Source organism: Toxorhynchites rutilus, chromosome 3 (genome assembly GCF_029784135.1).
Source record: "Toxorhynchites rutilus septentrionalis strain SRP chromosome 3, ASM2978413v1, whole genome shotgun sequence".
NCBI lineage: Eukaryota > Metazoa > Arthropoda > Insecta > Diptera > Culicidae > Toxorhynchites > Toxorhynchites rutilus.
In genome coordinates, this window is record NC_073746.1 from 224953420 (window position 1) to 224968501 (window position 15082).

The following is a 15082-nucleotide window of genomic DNA, read 5'->3' on the forward strand; positions in this document are numbered from 1 at the left end:
TAAGCTGCTTCGGTTACTTCGGCTGTTGCCCCACACTCGATTCGGGTTGCCACCGATGATGAACTGCTGTGGCCGCCGGGTCAGTTTGATGATGTCGTTTCGAAAAAATGCTTCCGAGCCGTCCTGTGCGTTTGTTTGTTTGGGGCAGTAAGCTGCTACTATGGTGAGGGGACCGATGGGGGTTGAGACCCCTACGGCCTCGATGATTTTCAGCTCGAAACTTGAAAGCAGTCGACGGAAAATGTTTCGTCTTAGCTCAATAGCCACGCCACCACCCTCGGAGCTGGTCCTATCGATGACATGAGTACGAGAGACCCGCGACGGGAGGTTGACTCTGATGCGACGCTGCGCCCATGAGTCTATGCTGCACTAATGTACTCTGCCCTCTTTGGACACGCTCTGCTGGTGGGTTTGTGATCGGCTCCGCAGTTTGCGCAGACAGGGACACCGTCCACCATGTGTTCACATGCGTCAGCGTCGTGGGTTTTGCCGCAATTACGCCATATGACAGTTTCGTGTGTCATGCCCGAACATGAAACATTTCGAGCATTGGGTAACTTCTCTGTGGATCGATTTGTAGCGATCCCACTGGACCAGGATATGGAACAGCACCCGGATGTTCTGAAGGTCTTTTAGGCTCGTCGAGTTCTTGGCGAGATGGACGACATAAAGTTGGTCACAATACGTCCGGGACAGATCATGCCACTTCATTTTGTGAATTTGAACCGGCTTGAATCCGTTCTTCTTGAGTTCGGTCGATAGTTCTTTGGTGTCCATATCGTGCAGGTTGCGGAGCACCACCTTGAGCGGTTTCTTTTTCTCTATCTTCGGTTCTATGACGGACCAATGGAATCGCCATTGATGAAATTTTGAAAATTGTTGTTCATTTATTGAATAAATGGCAGATGGCAGCCTCTGTTTGCCGCAAAACGCCAGTTTGCCTTAAATGCTTACAGTTTTGCGGGTTTCTCGGGTCTGTGGGATCTTTGGGTTCCGCTTGACGATGGCCCACTATTTCTCGATTGGGCGAACTCTGGCGTGTTCTTGTCGTCGGGTGCGTTTTTTAGGATGCCAGTTTCGTCAGCATCGTTGTGTACAGCTTCTGGAATCGTGTTTTGGCTATCTTATTTCTTCATCATCGCTATTTGGAGTCACTATTTTGCTATAAGTCGACAGTCTGGCTCCTTAAAGGAATGATAACTTTTCGTTCGGTTCTATGGTTTTCATATTTTGAATGTTTCGTGACTGAACAAAACAATGCAGTTCGAATAGTCAGAACCTCTGGATACTCAAACTTTTTTTTCGAAAATTGTCGTGTTCCGGAAGAATCTGAAAATAAGCGAAACTTTTCCACTTTGTTTTTAACTTCTTTACATCAAAGAATATACCAGGAGGACTTGACAGGCTTCTACTACTCAACTTTTACCAAACAGGAATGCAGCGAAAATGGCAGTGGTTCCAAAAGAGATGACGTATACAGGTTGATTGTGAAGCACATACTGATGAAAAATGCTGGAACTGCAATTGAAATGAAGTTTTTACCAATTCAATGACATGTCTCAAAACGCACGTACTAAAACTACATCCGATAGATAATATAAAACGGATAAAATTATTATGTTACATTCCATTGTTCTGCTGTTGAAAATAATGAACAAACGAATAGAGAACTAACGGAAAAGTTAAACACATTTATTTGAAATCATTTGTGGAGCTACGAAATTAATATTGACATATGCATACTATAGAACACATTCTATAGTAAAAGCGTTATTCCGTCTTATCTGTAAGTATATGAAGTCCTAATGTGAAACCTTTTTTAAATTCTAACTAACATGATTGGACAGCTAGTTGATAAAACGAATGAGTTATTGAGGCCGTCTGGTTGTGTGTAAAATATGCGTTTGTCGAGGAAGTTGACGCGTTTTCCGTTGAAATTCGCGAGATAAGCAATCCAATAAATTGTGACGTTGATGAAGACTCAAATAATGTTTTTTTTTGTAATTCTGCACGACCTCTCTCAGTTCAAGTTTGCATCGGTTATTGCTCGTAAATTGACAATCTATATCACGACCCCATTTTGCCTAAATTAGTCGTTTTAGAGTTGTGATTATTTTAATGGATTTTCATTATACAATCTAATTGGCCTGGCTGAACTGCAAGATGTACGTTGATTTATTAAGTACACCATCTATTGTTCTTATGCTGTGATGTTCGATCGAAATCATGCAATCCGGATTCCTAACTTAATTTGGAATAAAGTATGATCAGTTAAACAAGTTAGCTACTAACACATTCCTTTTTTCAAAACTTTAATTTAAGTTTGAATGTCAGACATAATCCTTTTTGTTCTAATCGTACGAAACAAGGAGCTTTTTTTAAGAAAAACATTAATTGACATAATCACTATCCGACTCTTCGTTACTGTTGCTGTGTTGGTAACTGTTGTTTATTACATTTGTAGCACGATGCATCTGTAATCTGCGAGCCCTTTCAGCATCCCGATATGCTTGCTCATCTAAAACTCGTAATATTTTTAGCAGTAGGTCGAATATTTTTTCATCGCTTTCCTCCTGGCTGTACTCTGTGGAATCATCATGGCATTTTGGAGGTTTGTCTTCAGTTGATTCGTAAGGTATTGAGGCACGTTGCTGTTGATTATCTATGGTTTGTTCGAGTGATGACTCCAATAGTGGTTGTGAGAGAGCGCCGAACAATGGGGCCTGTTGAGCATAAAAATGAAACGGGAATGAATTTAAGTTTAGCTTTTAAACTCTTCTCGTGCTGCGAATGTGTGAATGTGCTTGATTCTTGTGTTTGCGGAAGCATGTTGTGAGGTTTATATATTAACGACCATGAAAGTGTTTAACCTTGGAATTTGGATCATTACAAAGGCCAATATTTAAAAAAATGTGTTCATATTCTCTACTGTTAAATACATACATCTCATCGTTACCTCGACGAAAAGCTTCATTTTTTTGTGTGTGTGAAAATTTATTGAGTCCTAATAATCATTCCAAACTTCATTCAAAAAGCTAATGCTATATTTATATCACACAAAAGATTGTGTAAACTCTATACACCAGTAGCTTGGACAAAATTTATGAGGATTGTGAATTGAAAAACACTTGAATCGTATAACTACGTTTGAGATTACTACAGCTCATATCAAACGCGTACGATTTAAAGGATGTTCTGTACGCAAAAGCTTTGGGTTATTGTCAACCGAGGTATAAAAAAAAATGGAATTATGTCATGCTGGGTATTAGATTCCATCTTGGCAATTCCCTTAAGGGTGATAGAGGACGAAAAAATCCCTTTACGAATTTGATCAAACATTAAAACTTGATTACATACTTATTGAACCATTTTAGTTTTGAGCTATATTGTATATAAACACGCTTCAAACAATCGCCAATTGGACCCACTTCGATGTTCAATATATTTTAACTAGTACTTGATTCGTACTAAGTACTGGCTCTGCTAAAAAATGCGTCTTGGTTGTACATATTTCAAAGACCAATGTACCAGTGTTTATCAGAAAACTCAAAGCTTCCACCATATTATGTGTATTGAGCGATTTCTACATCGGATCCAATACATGTTCACACAAATTCAAACTTCGATTACTTTAAATAAGATATACAGATTTGATTTGTTATTGTTTTGATTGGAATTTCATATTATGTTGATTTATTTACATCATATTTTTCGAAATAACACCACTTATACCTTTTTGACCAAACGTTTTTAAAACTCGTCACAGGCGGCCCGCACGATTTCCATCTAAACTTTGTCTCAAATTTGGAGGATCACGGCCTTTGAGTGACCGAAGTAGACACCTTTTGCTCGTTTGTCTTCGACAGCATGTATAACCATACGAAGTAATCTAAGGGGTTTGGATCGGGTGAGCTAGGAGGCAATTTGTCTTTAGCCAAAAAATCGGCCAAATTTTCCCGACACTAATCCTGAACCAGAATTGCGATATGAGAAGGCTGCTACGTTTCATAATATAAAGCGTTAAATTTAACGCCTTTCTGAATAAAAAGTAGAAGTTTGCTGCATTTGCAAATACCTTTCCAGACCATGCGGCGTTTGGAAACTGTGGAATGTTTCTGTCACTATCTGGGATATTTCTCGGACAGGTATGCCAACAATCTGTCGTTTTGGATATTGTGAGACGGTTGCAAGAAAATATCTTTTCATCCGGAAGGACAAAGTCTTGTCCAACGTGCCGTGATAAACCTTTCAAACTGTTTCTTCTCGGAAGCTTCCGAAGCTCCTTGAACTTTGCGGTTCTTGAAAAGCTTGACATCCTAAGACGTGTTTGAGTACATTGTGCATTGTTGATTTCGAAGCATTGAGTTCAGCGGCCATTTTCGTACAGAGCGTTGTGATTTTCGTTGAATTCGCTCCCTGATGATCTTTAACGGTACCTCCAAACGTATTACTCTAGATTTTTCAAGTTTATGAAAATAGCAGCTGAACGCATTGCTTCCAAAAACTTTTTTATCACCACAGCACGAAACACTTTCAATGTTGTTAAACAACTAATTGAAAATAAACGAACAGATCCGTCAATGACTTACGTAAACATAGCGCAGGGATACACCAATACAAAGATAATGATGCAAATACAATCAATTATATATGACTTATCTTAGTTTTCGAAAAAAGCCTTTTTTAGAAATAAAATTGTACAAATAATTTCAATGGAAGCATTTCTCATCAATTTCTGTAATTTTACTTTATTTACGAAAACTGTGTGATACTGTCCTGATGAATGTGTTGCCGAGCGTTATCGTGAAAAAAATAAGTTTACACCTGTCATTCGCTATTGTTGGTCTTTTCCGCTACTGCCCAAGCATTACCGTATGACCGTTGGGGATCCGTTTTGGCTGCGACGTTGCTGGTTGCCGGTGGTTTACTCATGATTTCTGTTTTTTTCTAGCTTGCCATTGTTCGTTACAATACGCCACAGAATGCTCTAAAACTCTTCTTTTTAGCCTGGCAAGCAAGTAAACTGTGATATTGAAATGGTTTGGTATTGAATTGCTTCCCGTTCATGATCGATTGGAAATATTTACTCCAGTTACTCATAGCTCGTTTCGAAATGAATTTTCATATAATAATGTTAGCAATTCATCGTTCTAGAATATGTTCGCTTATCCTCAGCTACGCCCACAACCATGAACACAATAAAGATGTGAAATTATGACTAACGAAGTTTTTCATTCATAAAAACGATTACACAATAAACATGTATCAAACAAATTAGAAAAAAATAGAGTAAATACTCTCAAAAGGATGATTATAAGAAAACCACGAACCGAACCATGGGACATTCTCAAGGTCAATATCTACGGATTGAATGCCATATATCCAATCGTATGAGCACAAACTGTGATTACGAGAAAAGCTATAAAAGCTCGATCTTTGATTGACTTGAATGAACTGAGGCTTACTATCATTCGTTCCTGGTGATCTCTCTTGAATATTGTTCCTCTTAGGTCGCTTTTTCGGAACAATCTGAATGGCGTCTAGTATGCGTAACATCAACTCTACTAACGGCGACTGAGAATTGGCACGTTTCTAGAGGAAAATGTGTCACTGTTATCACTGACATTATTAAAGGACGGTAGAAGCTCAAGGAAAAATACCTGTAAGTGTCGACCTGGCGAAGGTGTCTTCGGCGAAGAAAAGTACTGGATTCTTGGATTAAGTTCGGGGTTCAGAAAACTTACCGAGTGACAATTGAAGTTCGCGAGCACCACTGATAACAGTACAACGATGGTCCACATCGTGATATCGGTAGCAAAGACATTTGTCAACTATTGAAGAGTGACATCCATGATATGCCAAGCTCTCAGCCAGGGTTGCGACCATCCGGGGGCACATATACATAATGATGAGTGCGTGTTTATTTTCTTTTCATCAGTGCCAGTCTGGGCAAATGCTGTGTGCATATGCATTATATTGCATAATAAGCAAAACCATGCTTGCCTTCAGCGAACTTCGCTACACGCTAATTAGATGCGTGCGCTGACCTAGCGGCTTCAAATTTTCATTGAATTATGTTGCGATGCATTATTATTATGAATGGATAAATATGTGTTAAATATATGTTATATTTAATGTGATCATTTACATTCCGTTTTTCTTATTTATAGAGGATTGTGGTTCAATGAATTCAGAATACATTCAAGGCGTGTTTTTTGGCATATGAATTCTCAGCTAAGTATTAACATATGACGGAAGTTAATTCCTACATTGACGGCTAAAGTTCCTCTGGGACATTCAAGGTATGGTTTGATGGTAGATAATGGACTGAGTAGTCGTGAAGAACTTCAGGAAGTCACTCTGTGGATATAGTGTTTGTTTGTACCAAACTGTTTCATAATAATCCTCGTTATGTTAACTCGTATCCGGAAGTGTATAAATCAAACGATTTCATCTGACAAATACGCACTGAGACAGCCCTCTTTAATTTCCCTCATGAACCAAGTTGACAGAAAACATAGCGTAAGAATCTTACTATTAATTCAAATCCTAGATAGCTCAAAACAAAAATTGTAGCTACTCAACTGACTTTACAATTTATTGGGTCAGTTTAGGATCATCCTACCTTATTGTCAATAAAGCAAAACCTTTGTGATTGATAATGGAGTGGAAATCGAAGTATAACACATTGAGTACATCCAAACTAGCATTGGCAGAAAAAAATTGATCTTCGGCAGAAAAAAATGCTTTTTCGTATGCTGGAGGATGACATGAACAAATAAAAAGACATTTTTCCAAACTTTTAAAATGCTTTTATGTATGGGAGCAGACATCTCTTTTTCTCAGACTGAACGTCAGCTTGGGATTGTACAAAAAAAAATCCAAACGATGTCAACGGGGATTGAACCAAAGCCGGCTGGAATGCAAGGCTGTTTTACACTACCACGCTATCCACTTAGCCACTGGTGCTGTGCAAAAGTGCATGATAATATTATAGATCATTATAAAATGAAGTGTTGTCTAAGAATAAAACAGGAGAGCATAAACGTGAATCTATATCCTTTTCGGTCTGGGCCGTGTATGCAAAACCTTTGTCTTTTTTGACCTTGAGAGGCTTCAAAATTCGCTGTTTATTCGCCTCTAGATGCGGCAAAATATGCGAAAACCTTTAATGCGTGCTTATTTTCGATGTGTTTCGCTCGCTCATTTTGCTCTCTTATTGCTAACGTAGGACTGCGAAGTTATTTTTTTCAGTATTTGTTAGCAATATTATATCCCAACGGAACTTCACCGGAACTGATCAACTATGAATGTGCGTGGAGCTAGAGAGTGGAAAAATTAAACTTTTCAGAAAAAGCTGAAAACGAGTCTCGCGGCAGGGAGTCGCATGTTGCTCCGTGTCTGATTGTAAATTATAAAAAAACCGGGCCAAATTATAAAAAAAAAAACTATGCGGCACCTTTTACATATCGACAACCGAAAATTCAAACTGAACCGGAGGTGGTGGCGGCGGAGGCAATAACAACAGCACCAGAACGAATTTTTACCTTCCGATTTCAAACGAAGAAAACAGTTCTTACACGAAAACAATATATGAATTCGAGAAAATTGAATTATCGATTGAAAATGACACCATTAAGTCCGAATATACTCTCAAATTCACAAACGCTCTTTCCCGAACATTGATTGATGATTCATTGTTGTCCTCGCGAGAACAATGCATAAACTGGCCATGTACCGCAATTTGTTTTAAATTTTAAAAAATTATCGCGAGGTTTTTTGACGTAGAACGACATCTTTCAGGAAGGGTGCCAAATCGGAAAACAGGTCACGTTTCAATGAAATAAAGTTAACGTTAATAACTATTTTCACAACGAAAGAATTCTGATGATTTGTATACCAATCGAATCGGAAATTCTCTAATATTCGTTTGATATGTTCGGACAACCGAAAGCTTATGTTAGATTTTTTCTCTGTATTCAATATTGATGGAATTTCAAACAGAGGAATAAAATGATTTTTTTTACTAAAAATATTGATAAGGCATTTTGTTTGACTGAATTTTGATCATAACATCCTTTATTGAAATTGCAGGGAGGGGCATCGTTTATACAGATGAGTAATTAGCACCAGAATTCCATTTAAAAATGTTGTTAAAAAAGAATAAATGAACTTTTTCGGATTTTCATTATTCGTATATCTAAGACGAATCAGCCCAGGAGGCTGAAACTCTTAAAAATGAGGAATTTTAAAAAAATATTCGTATACGTTTTACGCAGTTTACATAGAATCGTAAGCAAAATATTCAGAAAGATATATTTATATCAGTTTATTCCATCCCTCAATCGCAAAAATAATTTATTAAATTAAATATGTAGATGTGTGTAAAGGAAGACAAATGGTCCCAATAAATAGCGGTTTCAATGACAAAAGTAAACTAATCCTCGAATGAAAGATTCCTGATAATGCTAAACCAGCGTTCCAAAAGGGCTGCCATTTAATCTGACTTCAATTACTGTCTACGCATTCGTCATCTTCTGAGCAGTACAAACACTCGCACTCCTCGCTCGACTTTTTGCAGGGTTTTTTGGTAGTCGGCCTTTTGGTTGTGCTACGCGTTGTCTTCCTCTGCTTGGTGGACTTCGAGGTAATTTCTACGGAGTCGCATTCCAACCTGCATCTGGAGAACGGGAAGCATTTGACTTTCTTCGGCCAACTGTGGTTGAACTCTTCGCTTTCCTCCGGTATATATTCTTTTTCAAACCTTAGACATTGTGTAGTGGGCTTCGGTGTTGTAGATCCTGAGCCGTTCTTCTTGAGGCATTTTAGTAGGCGATTCATATTTTCATTATTTTGCTTTAACTGATCTACCAGAAAAGCTGCCACACAGCCTAATTTCTCACTTTTATCAGGTGGTAGACTAGGTTTCTCGCAAATCGTATCCCGTTTGTGTACATTGGTTTTGTTGGTTTGAGCACTTTTACTTACATGGTATAAGACTGGTTCAATTTCTATTTTAAATTTTTCCGCATCTGGAAGTTTTGAAATGCCCACAATTGTTAAATTATCCTCTGTAGAATTCTGTTCCTTAGCGATTCCTTCCTGCAAAGGTCCTTTTTGTTAGTATATACAAACTGAATGAATAAAAACAGAAACATCTGAAAAAACTTGCGTGTATGAGGACACTCAATACTGCCAGAACACCAACTGGTGTTTTCCAACGTCGATTCATTCTCGAATTCGCTGTTAACTATATATCACCATAGCCAGGCAGGAGTTTAAGTAGTGAGAAATCAAAAATACGGTTATCATGATTGTAAACCAAAACATAGGTGACCTGTTTACTATGGAACGTGACATATCGCGCTTACGCTGAAGTGACGGTCAGCATTGGCTTTGAGTAATAGAACATTTAGAGCCTGTGGTAGGTGTGATGAAAACAAAGTGTCGAATGGCTTCTACAATTCTCAGAGATCGCTTATGAGTAACAAAATCGCATGAATGAAATATTGACACTTCAACTACTTCAACGTCTTTATCAAAGTATAAGCCTCATCAAAGGGTCTTGTTCTATGTGAGCCATTCAGTTTCCTCTTTATTAGGTAAGTGATTATTTGGTTTTAAGCAACATGAATACCACCCAAATCTTAATAATTCTTCGGAATTCTAATGTTTTGATGCAATTTAAAGTAAGCTTTCTACAATCAACGATTTGATACTCTCGAAGGGTATTATCCCTTAAAAACCTCACCTTTTTTATGCGTAATAACGCAAGGTGGGACATGTTTTGACTACCTAGAAATATTAGAATAGCTGCGTGCTAATAATTTTTTTCGGCCTTCTTATTTAAAGTAGTTGGCAACACCATTAGCAAATGTCAGAAATATATTCGATTCTGTGCAACATGGGTTTTTTTTTATTTTCCTCAATTCTGAGCCTCAAAGGGTTAAATCGCTACACTAATTCGAAAGAAACCCTAGCAAAAGATGCTTCAAGAACACAGTGACGATAGGTTAAGAACCTTAAATAGCGCCAATGACTGGTGTTATCCTTCATGCGTAGAACGTGATTGTGATTTTGTGGAAACCAGAAGTCTTATTCGCGAGCATGTTTACCGTTTGTCAAATTAGTTGAGGAAGTAACAGTAGGAAATAGTGAATGTTGCGAAGTTTAGCAACAAACATCACATAGTTACAAGCATAGGTTCGATTACGCCTGGCACACGACGCTTATCCAACGTTTAGTGAATGCAGAACATCAATCTCTCTCTCATTTGCAAATTGTGGATGAGTTCACAGTGGGTATACAATGAAGCCATCCTTTAGTGGCGTAACTACTTTTTTGCACCAGAAATCAAGTTTTCATTTCACTTTATATGGACGGTAAAATAATATTGTGTACGTGGGCAACGAGGTACATGTCGGGGTGGAGTAGTAGTGGTGGAGTGAAATCAAGTTGAATGGATAGGCTGATTTGTTTGCATTCGCCACGTCAGTTAGAACAACCATCTGATTCAACTAGATATGAATTAACGAGCGTTAACTCGAGCCAACCGCGAGTAATCGGTTACATATTACTGACATAGTTGTAAACAAACATTGTCGAAATATTGAACTCCCGGCCCCGTCAGGCTGACGCCATATGAGCCTTAAGAAAATTTGGATAAAAAACGAGCTTTAAGAGCGAGGAGAGGATAACTGATGAATGACTCATGTTTGACGGCGAATGCGTTCGTTTGTGACTCAGTAACAAGAGAGAAGGTCATTAATGGAAGTAGTCCTGCTCGAAGCGAATTGACTGAGAGGACAGTCGTTGTTTATGTTTTGTCTTCGAGAATGTTGGACCCTGATCCGAAGAACCAGTGTCTGGGGAATGTGGCGGGTTAGGTAGAACTTCCTAGTTCAATCTAGAAAATTCTTGACATATCCATGAACATTTGATCTGACGTTGTCATATTGTAAAATTATTTTGTCGTGTATATTCTCCCATTCTGGCTTTTTTGCTTTCAGAGCACTATTCAAACGTTTTAATTGTAGTCGGTACCGTTTATCAGTGCTAGTTTCAGACAGTAGATGCTTCCAATTATGTGTCTTGCAATGCTTTCGGTGGCTTTCCATTTTGTATATCATCTCTATCAAAATCATTGATTCTGAATCGTTCAAGCCACTTTTCACAAATCGTTCCTGATGGAGCATATTGTTTGTATGCTTCGTCAAGCACGCTTCCGGTAAATGGCAAAATTCGACATTTACAATGCGATAAAAATATTGATTATTAACACTTCAATCAAATTAACCCGTTAACGACCAAGCTTTAGAAAAAAAAATTTGACGAAATTTATTGGTGTTGTTTTGTTTATTGGCGTTAAAGAAACCCTAGTGTTCAAGAGTTATTTTTTCCGATCTTCCATTTTTCGAGAAATAACTAAAGATCGAAAAATCGTCGAGCCAAAACATTGGCCAAAACTTGTATTTTTGTATCTGTAGGAGGTTCAATCCAATGTTTTTTTCTCCTACATCATAATGTGTGTTCTTTTATCAAAGTAATACATATTTTTGTATTTTGATAGGTATTCTTACATTTTAGGTTATGTTAGGTTATGTACTCCCCGCACATAGTTTTTTTTCTTTCTGTATTATAGTGACTTTCAACACTCTGGCCTGGGGGTCTTCGTAGCCACATTGGATACGCGTTCGCTTACTAATCGATCGATCGTGAGTTCAAAACTCTCAATTGACCACCTTTTTGTGTTGTTATAGAATAACTACATCCACGCAACAATCATCATGCAAGCTCTGCTACTGGGGGAGCTCAGCTTACAATAAAAAAAAGTCGGTCTGTTGTGCTATTAATAACAATCATATCAACTTTCTCCGCTGTCCGGCCCGCTGGACAATGGGAGAACAGACGAAATACTCTTACGCTTAAATGGCTACTACTGTCTCATTTGCCATACGTAATGGAACAGAAGACATACTTTTACGCCTAAAATGGCTACTTTGTAATTTACAACATGTACACAAATAAAACCCGGCTCTGTTACAGCTAGAATGCAAATGAGCCTAAATAAATAAACAAATGGGATAAAATAAAAAAAAACACATTGGTTCGTCACTTAACATCCACATTTCAGAAGAATGTCGGGAGTGAGAATTGAACTCGTTACTTTTGTGTTGCGTGAGAGGTACGGAAGTTACTACTATGACAGATTTCTTTCCGAACATAGTTGCTTTAAATCGAATTTATTGCCCAATAAAGTTATACAAAACTAAATGTAATTGATGGTTATTAGTACCTAATAAATTAAGTTATTATTTGGTGTGAAAACATTGGTTGCTTTTCAAAGACAAAAAAATATTATTAAAATATTATTATAACTCTCCTACGTTCAGATGTTGTAGTACACAGTTCTTTTCATATTTGTAGATATATATGAATTAGTATTTTTATATACGAGGGCAGTCCGATATATACTTAGCCTACAAAAAAAAACTGAAATTTTGGAAAAATGCCGATTTATTTCTCAACATAGTCTTCTTTTAGCTCGATACACTTGACCCAGCGATGCTCCAACTTCTTTAATCCATCTGAAAAATACTTTTTCTCGAGGTCTGGCCTCCGTGGTGGCGATGACCTCCTCATTCGGCTCAAATTTTTGCGCGGTGAGTGACTTTTTCAAGTTTGAAAACAAAAAAAAGTCGCACGGGGCCAAATCTGGAGAATACGGGGGATGGGGCAGCAGTTCGTAGTGCAATTTTACCAATTTGGCCGTGGCGACGGCGGTATCCATTTTTTCCATTTTTCTGAAATCCGCGGACACGCCTACTTCCACAAACGGTCACAACCAAACTATGAGTCCGATTCGGCTGAAATTTTGACATCGGGCGATGAGGCTAAGAACTTATCGGCCCGCCCTCGTATAGTTATAAAAATATAGTGAGAAATTGGCTCCTTCAAACTTATGTAACTGAGCCTGTAAAAAAAACGAATAATGAAAAAAGGATGAATTTACTGAATTATTTCGGATGTTGTTATTAATGTATTTGTTCCGATCTCAGTTGTTATTTATTATCCTCTTGTCAAGCTTTGTATAGTATCGACGGTACGTGATTCGAGTTAAGTCCATCCATTTGTAAGTAAACGTCAATCAAGGATATGTCGATTAATTATCGTTATAATGCTGGAGATGTATTGGTCGTGATCCTCAACGGTGTAAGTCCGGGTCGGTTGTCCTCATTCGCTAGATGAAAATAGTTCATACATTAGTTGGAGTATTCAAATAACATTTTTAATAATCATATAAAATCTAACTGAATAGATAATGCTGCAATGAAAGAACGTCATCTATGAAATGTTTTTGTATAATCGATTATCTCGGCACTGTCGTCGTTTTTCCCTCCTAAACGTGTTCAGAAGCTGCATGAAGGAATTCTGGGGTAATTGATTATTAATGCCAAATCCAAGTTTCCTTCTTTGTTGGAGTCTCGAAATTCTATTGTCCATGAAACGACCGAACATTTCATTTGTGAAACCGGCAAGTGCATTCCAGGCCGATGGCTCATATTCACCATCCACCGGCTGTATATCATACGTCCGTAATCCCTGATCGTCATACTGAATAGTTTTGGTACCATATTTGATTGGCAAAGAATAATTCCGATGCCCTCTGTTCTTGTATATTTCGTAGTAAATTTTTCCCAATTCTGCGATTAATTCGACCGTTGACTGTTTTTCGTTGCCGGGAGTTATTCTTTCTAGACGCTCCCGTATAGTCTCGTACGAGGGAGGGTCTCCTCCACCAATGTAGACAGGCTCTTCATTGAATATATTTAGAAAATTCCCAACCATAGGTTCTTCGGTAGTTGTAGTTGTGGTTATAGGAGTTTTTACAAACAATTTTTCGCTATCACTTTCTGGAACGCATCTACAAACATATCCTTCCATGCAAAGGGGGTTCTCCGATTTGGATCGTTTGCGAAACCGTCGTTGATTTCGATGGTAATATTCTTCTTTAAATATTCCAATATGGTTCTCGGAGCGTTTAATACGTGTCAGAATTTTGTGACCGTATTCATCGACAGGATAGGGACATATAGCATTTGCTGAAAGAGATTTATTATGATAATTTTCATACCCACAATCGCACTCGCAATCTGCAAAACGTTAGAAATTAGAAGATTGGTAAAACCGATAGAATTATGTCAACTAACGTCTTGGTTTGTAATCAATTTTCGCCGTTAACTTCAGTTTTTTGCAGCGCTTTTTGTGAACCGGTACATCTATCTCAACATCATGCGTTTCAGATTCTGCCGAAAAGCACTTCACAGGTGGCTTCTTCACACGATAATATTTAGGATGGTATCTGGTAGGGTTCAAATTAAATTAACAATTGAAGCAAACGTCACAAGTTTACACTAATTACTTTGGGCATTTTGGATCTGGTGGAGCTTCAATTTCCGCGTTCAATGTATCAAAAGTTTCTTCGCGACAATTTGTTTTGAAATGTTGCACATTGTAGCTGTAATTCCGAGGTTTGACACATTCCGGATCGGCCGGTTTCTCAACGTCGAAACTGACTCGACAAAGTTCACACTTGTTGCAACACTTCTCAGTGATTTCTTTATGTGACGATCCACAACTGTAGCATCCTTGTGGCTAAAATAAAGAGGAGACATCTTAACTCAATTGTATTTTCTCCACACTCATCACTTGTACTTTGGCTTCCACTAGCCAGCATACCACAAACAACATTGAACCAATCACAATAAATAAATTGCTCATCGTGAAATTGTAGTGAACTGTTTTCTTTCTGGGCTACAGTAGCTGTTTTATAAATTCTTCTTCAACATTTCAAACAGATATGGCCAGACAACGGTTAGGCGATTATACGTTTTGGGAAAAGCACGTAGAACTGCACTCGTTTAGGTCACTCATGAGGCTTGTGTTTTGGTTTTCACCTCTGAGAAAATGCATTCGAAGCAAATTGGCGTGGGCTAGAATATTATGGTTGAAGCCGCTAGCCAAGGCTTTTGTAAGCGGACGCTTCAGACATTCGAAGCGTCGGTTCACAGAAGGTTTTGTG

At 38.1% G+C, this 15082-nt stretch overlaps 3 protein-coding genes across 5 annotated transcripts; all 3 read right to left on the bottom strand.

Annotated features, from left to right (window-relative positions):
• Positions 1 to 1715: 1715 nt before the first annotated feature.
• Positions 1716 to 5882, bottom strand: LOC129779553 (uncharacterized). Of its 2 annotated transcripts, none has more exons than XM_055787101.1 (2): positions 5745 to 5882; positions 1716 to 2723 (listed from the first exon to the last, which is right to left on the bottom strand). In XM_055787101.1, the coding sequence occupies exons 1-2, from the start codon at positions 5799 to 5801 to the stop codon at positions 2391 to 2393; spliced, it is 390 nt and encodes a 129-aa protein (XP_055643076.1). In that variant the 5' UTR covers positions 5802 to 5882; the 3' UTR covers positions 1716 to 2390. The 2 variants fall into 2 exon arrangements, with proteins under 2 accessions (XP_055643076.1, XP_055643075.1); XM_055787100.1 differs by lacking the exon at positions 5745 to 5882 and adding an exon at positions 4076 to 4507.
• Positions 5883 to 8099: 2217 nt separating this feature from the next.
• Positions 8100 to 9262, bottom strand: LOC129779857 (uncharacterized). The gene is made up of 2 exons (XM_055787599.1): positions 9173 to 9262; positions 8100 to 9102 (listed from the first exon to the last, which is right to left on the bottom strand). The coding sequence occupies exons 1-2, from the start codon at positions 9230 to 9232 to the stop codon at positions 8509 to 8511; spliced, it is 654 nt and encodes a 217-aa protein (XP_055643574.1). The 5' UTR covers positions 9233 to 9262; the 3' UTR covers positions 8100 to 8508.
• Positions 9263 to 12420: 3158 nt separating this feature from the next.
• On the bottom strand, positions 12421 to 15082 carry LOC129777211 (uncharacterized). 2 transcript variants are annotated; one of them, XM_055783353.1, is made up of 5 exons: positions 14716 to 15082; positions 14423 to 14655; positions 14211 to 14362; positions 14135 to 14153; positions 12421 to 13240 (listed from the first exon to the last, which is right to left on the bottom strand). In XM_055783353.1, exons 1-5 carry the CDS (start codon positions 14779 to 14781, stop codon positions 13234 to 13236), a joined length of 477 nt encoding a protein of 158 aa, XP_055639328.1. In that variant the 5' UTR covers positions 14782 to 15082; the 3' UTR covers positions 12421 to 13233. The 2 variants fall into 2 exon arrangements, with proteins under 2 accessions (XP_055639328.1, XP_055639327.1); XM_055783352.1 differs by having other exon boundaries at positions 12421 to 14153; positions 14716 to 15080.

Excerpts from the sequence above, each read along its gene's own strand:
- LOC129779553 (XM_055787100.1), bottom strand. The coding sequence starts at position 4,315 with ATGTCAAGCTTTTCAAGAACCGCAAAGTTCAAGGAGCTTCGGAAGCTT. Across the intron at positions 2,724-4,075 it reads ACGCCGCATGGTCTGGAAAG|GCCCCATTGTTCGGCGCTCT; the intron begins GTATTTGCAAAT and ends TATGCTCAACAG.
- LOC129777211 (XM_055783352.1), bottom strand. The coding sequence starts at position 14,781 with ATGAGCAATTTATTTATTGTGATTGGTTCAATGTTGTTTGTGGTATGC. Across the intron at positions 14,656-14,715 it reads GCTGGCTAGTGGAAGCCAAA|CCACAAGGATGCTACAGTTG; the intron begins GTACAAGTGATG and ends TCTTTATTTTAG. Across the intron at positions 14,363-14,422 it reads CCAGATCCAAAATGCCCAAA|ATACCATCCTAAATATTATC; the intron begins GTAATTAGTGTA and ends GAACCCTACCAG.
- LOC129779857 (XM_055787599.1), bottom strand. The coding sequence starts at position 9,232 with ATGAATCGACGTTGGAAAACACCAGTTGGTGTTCTGGCAGTATTGAGT. Across the intron at positions 9,103-9,172 it reads TATTGAGTGTCCTCATACAC|GAAGGAATCGCTAAGGAACA; the intron begins GCAAGTTTTTTC and ends GGACCTTTGCAG.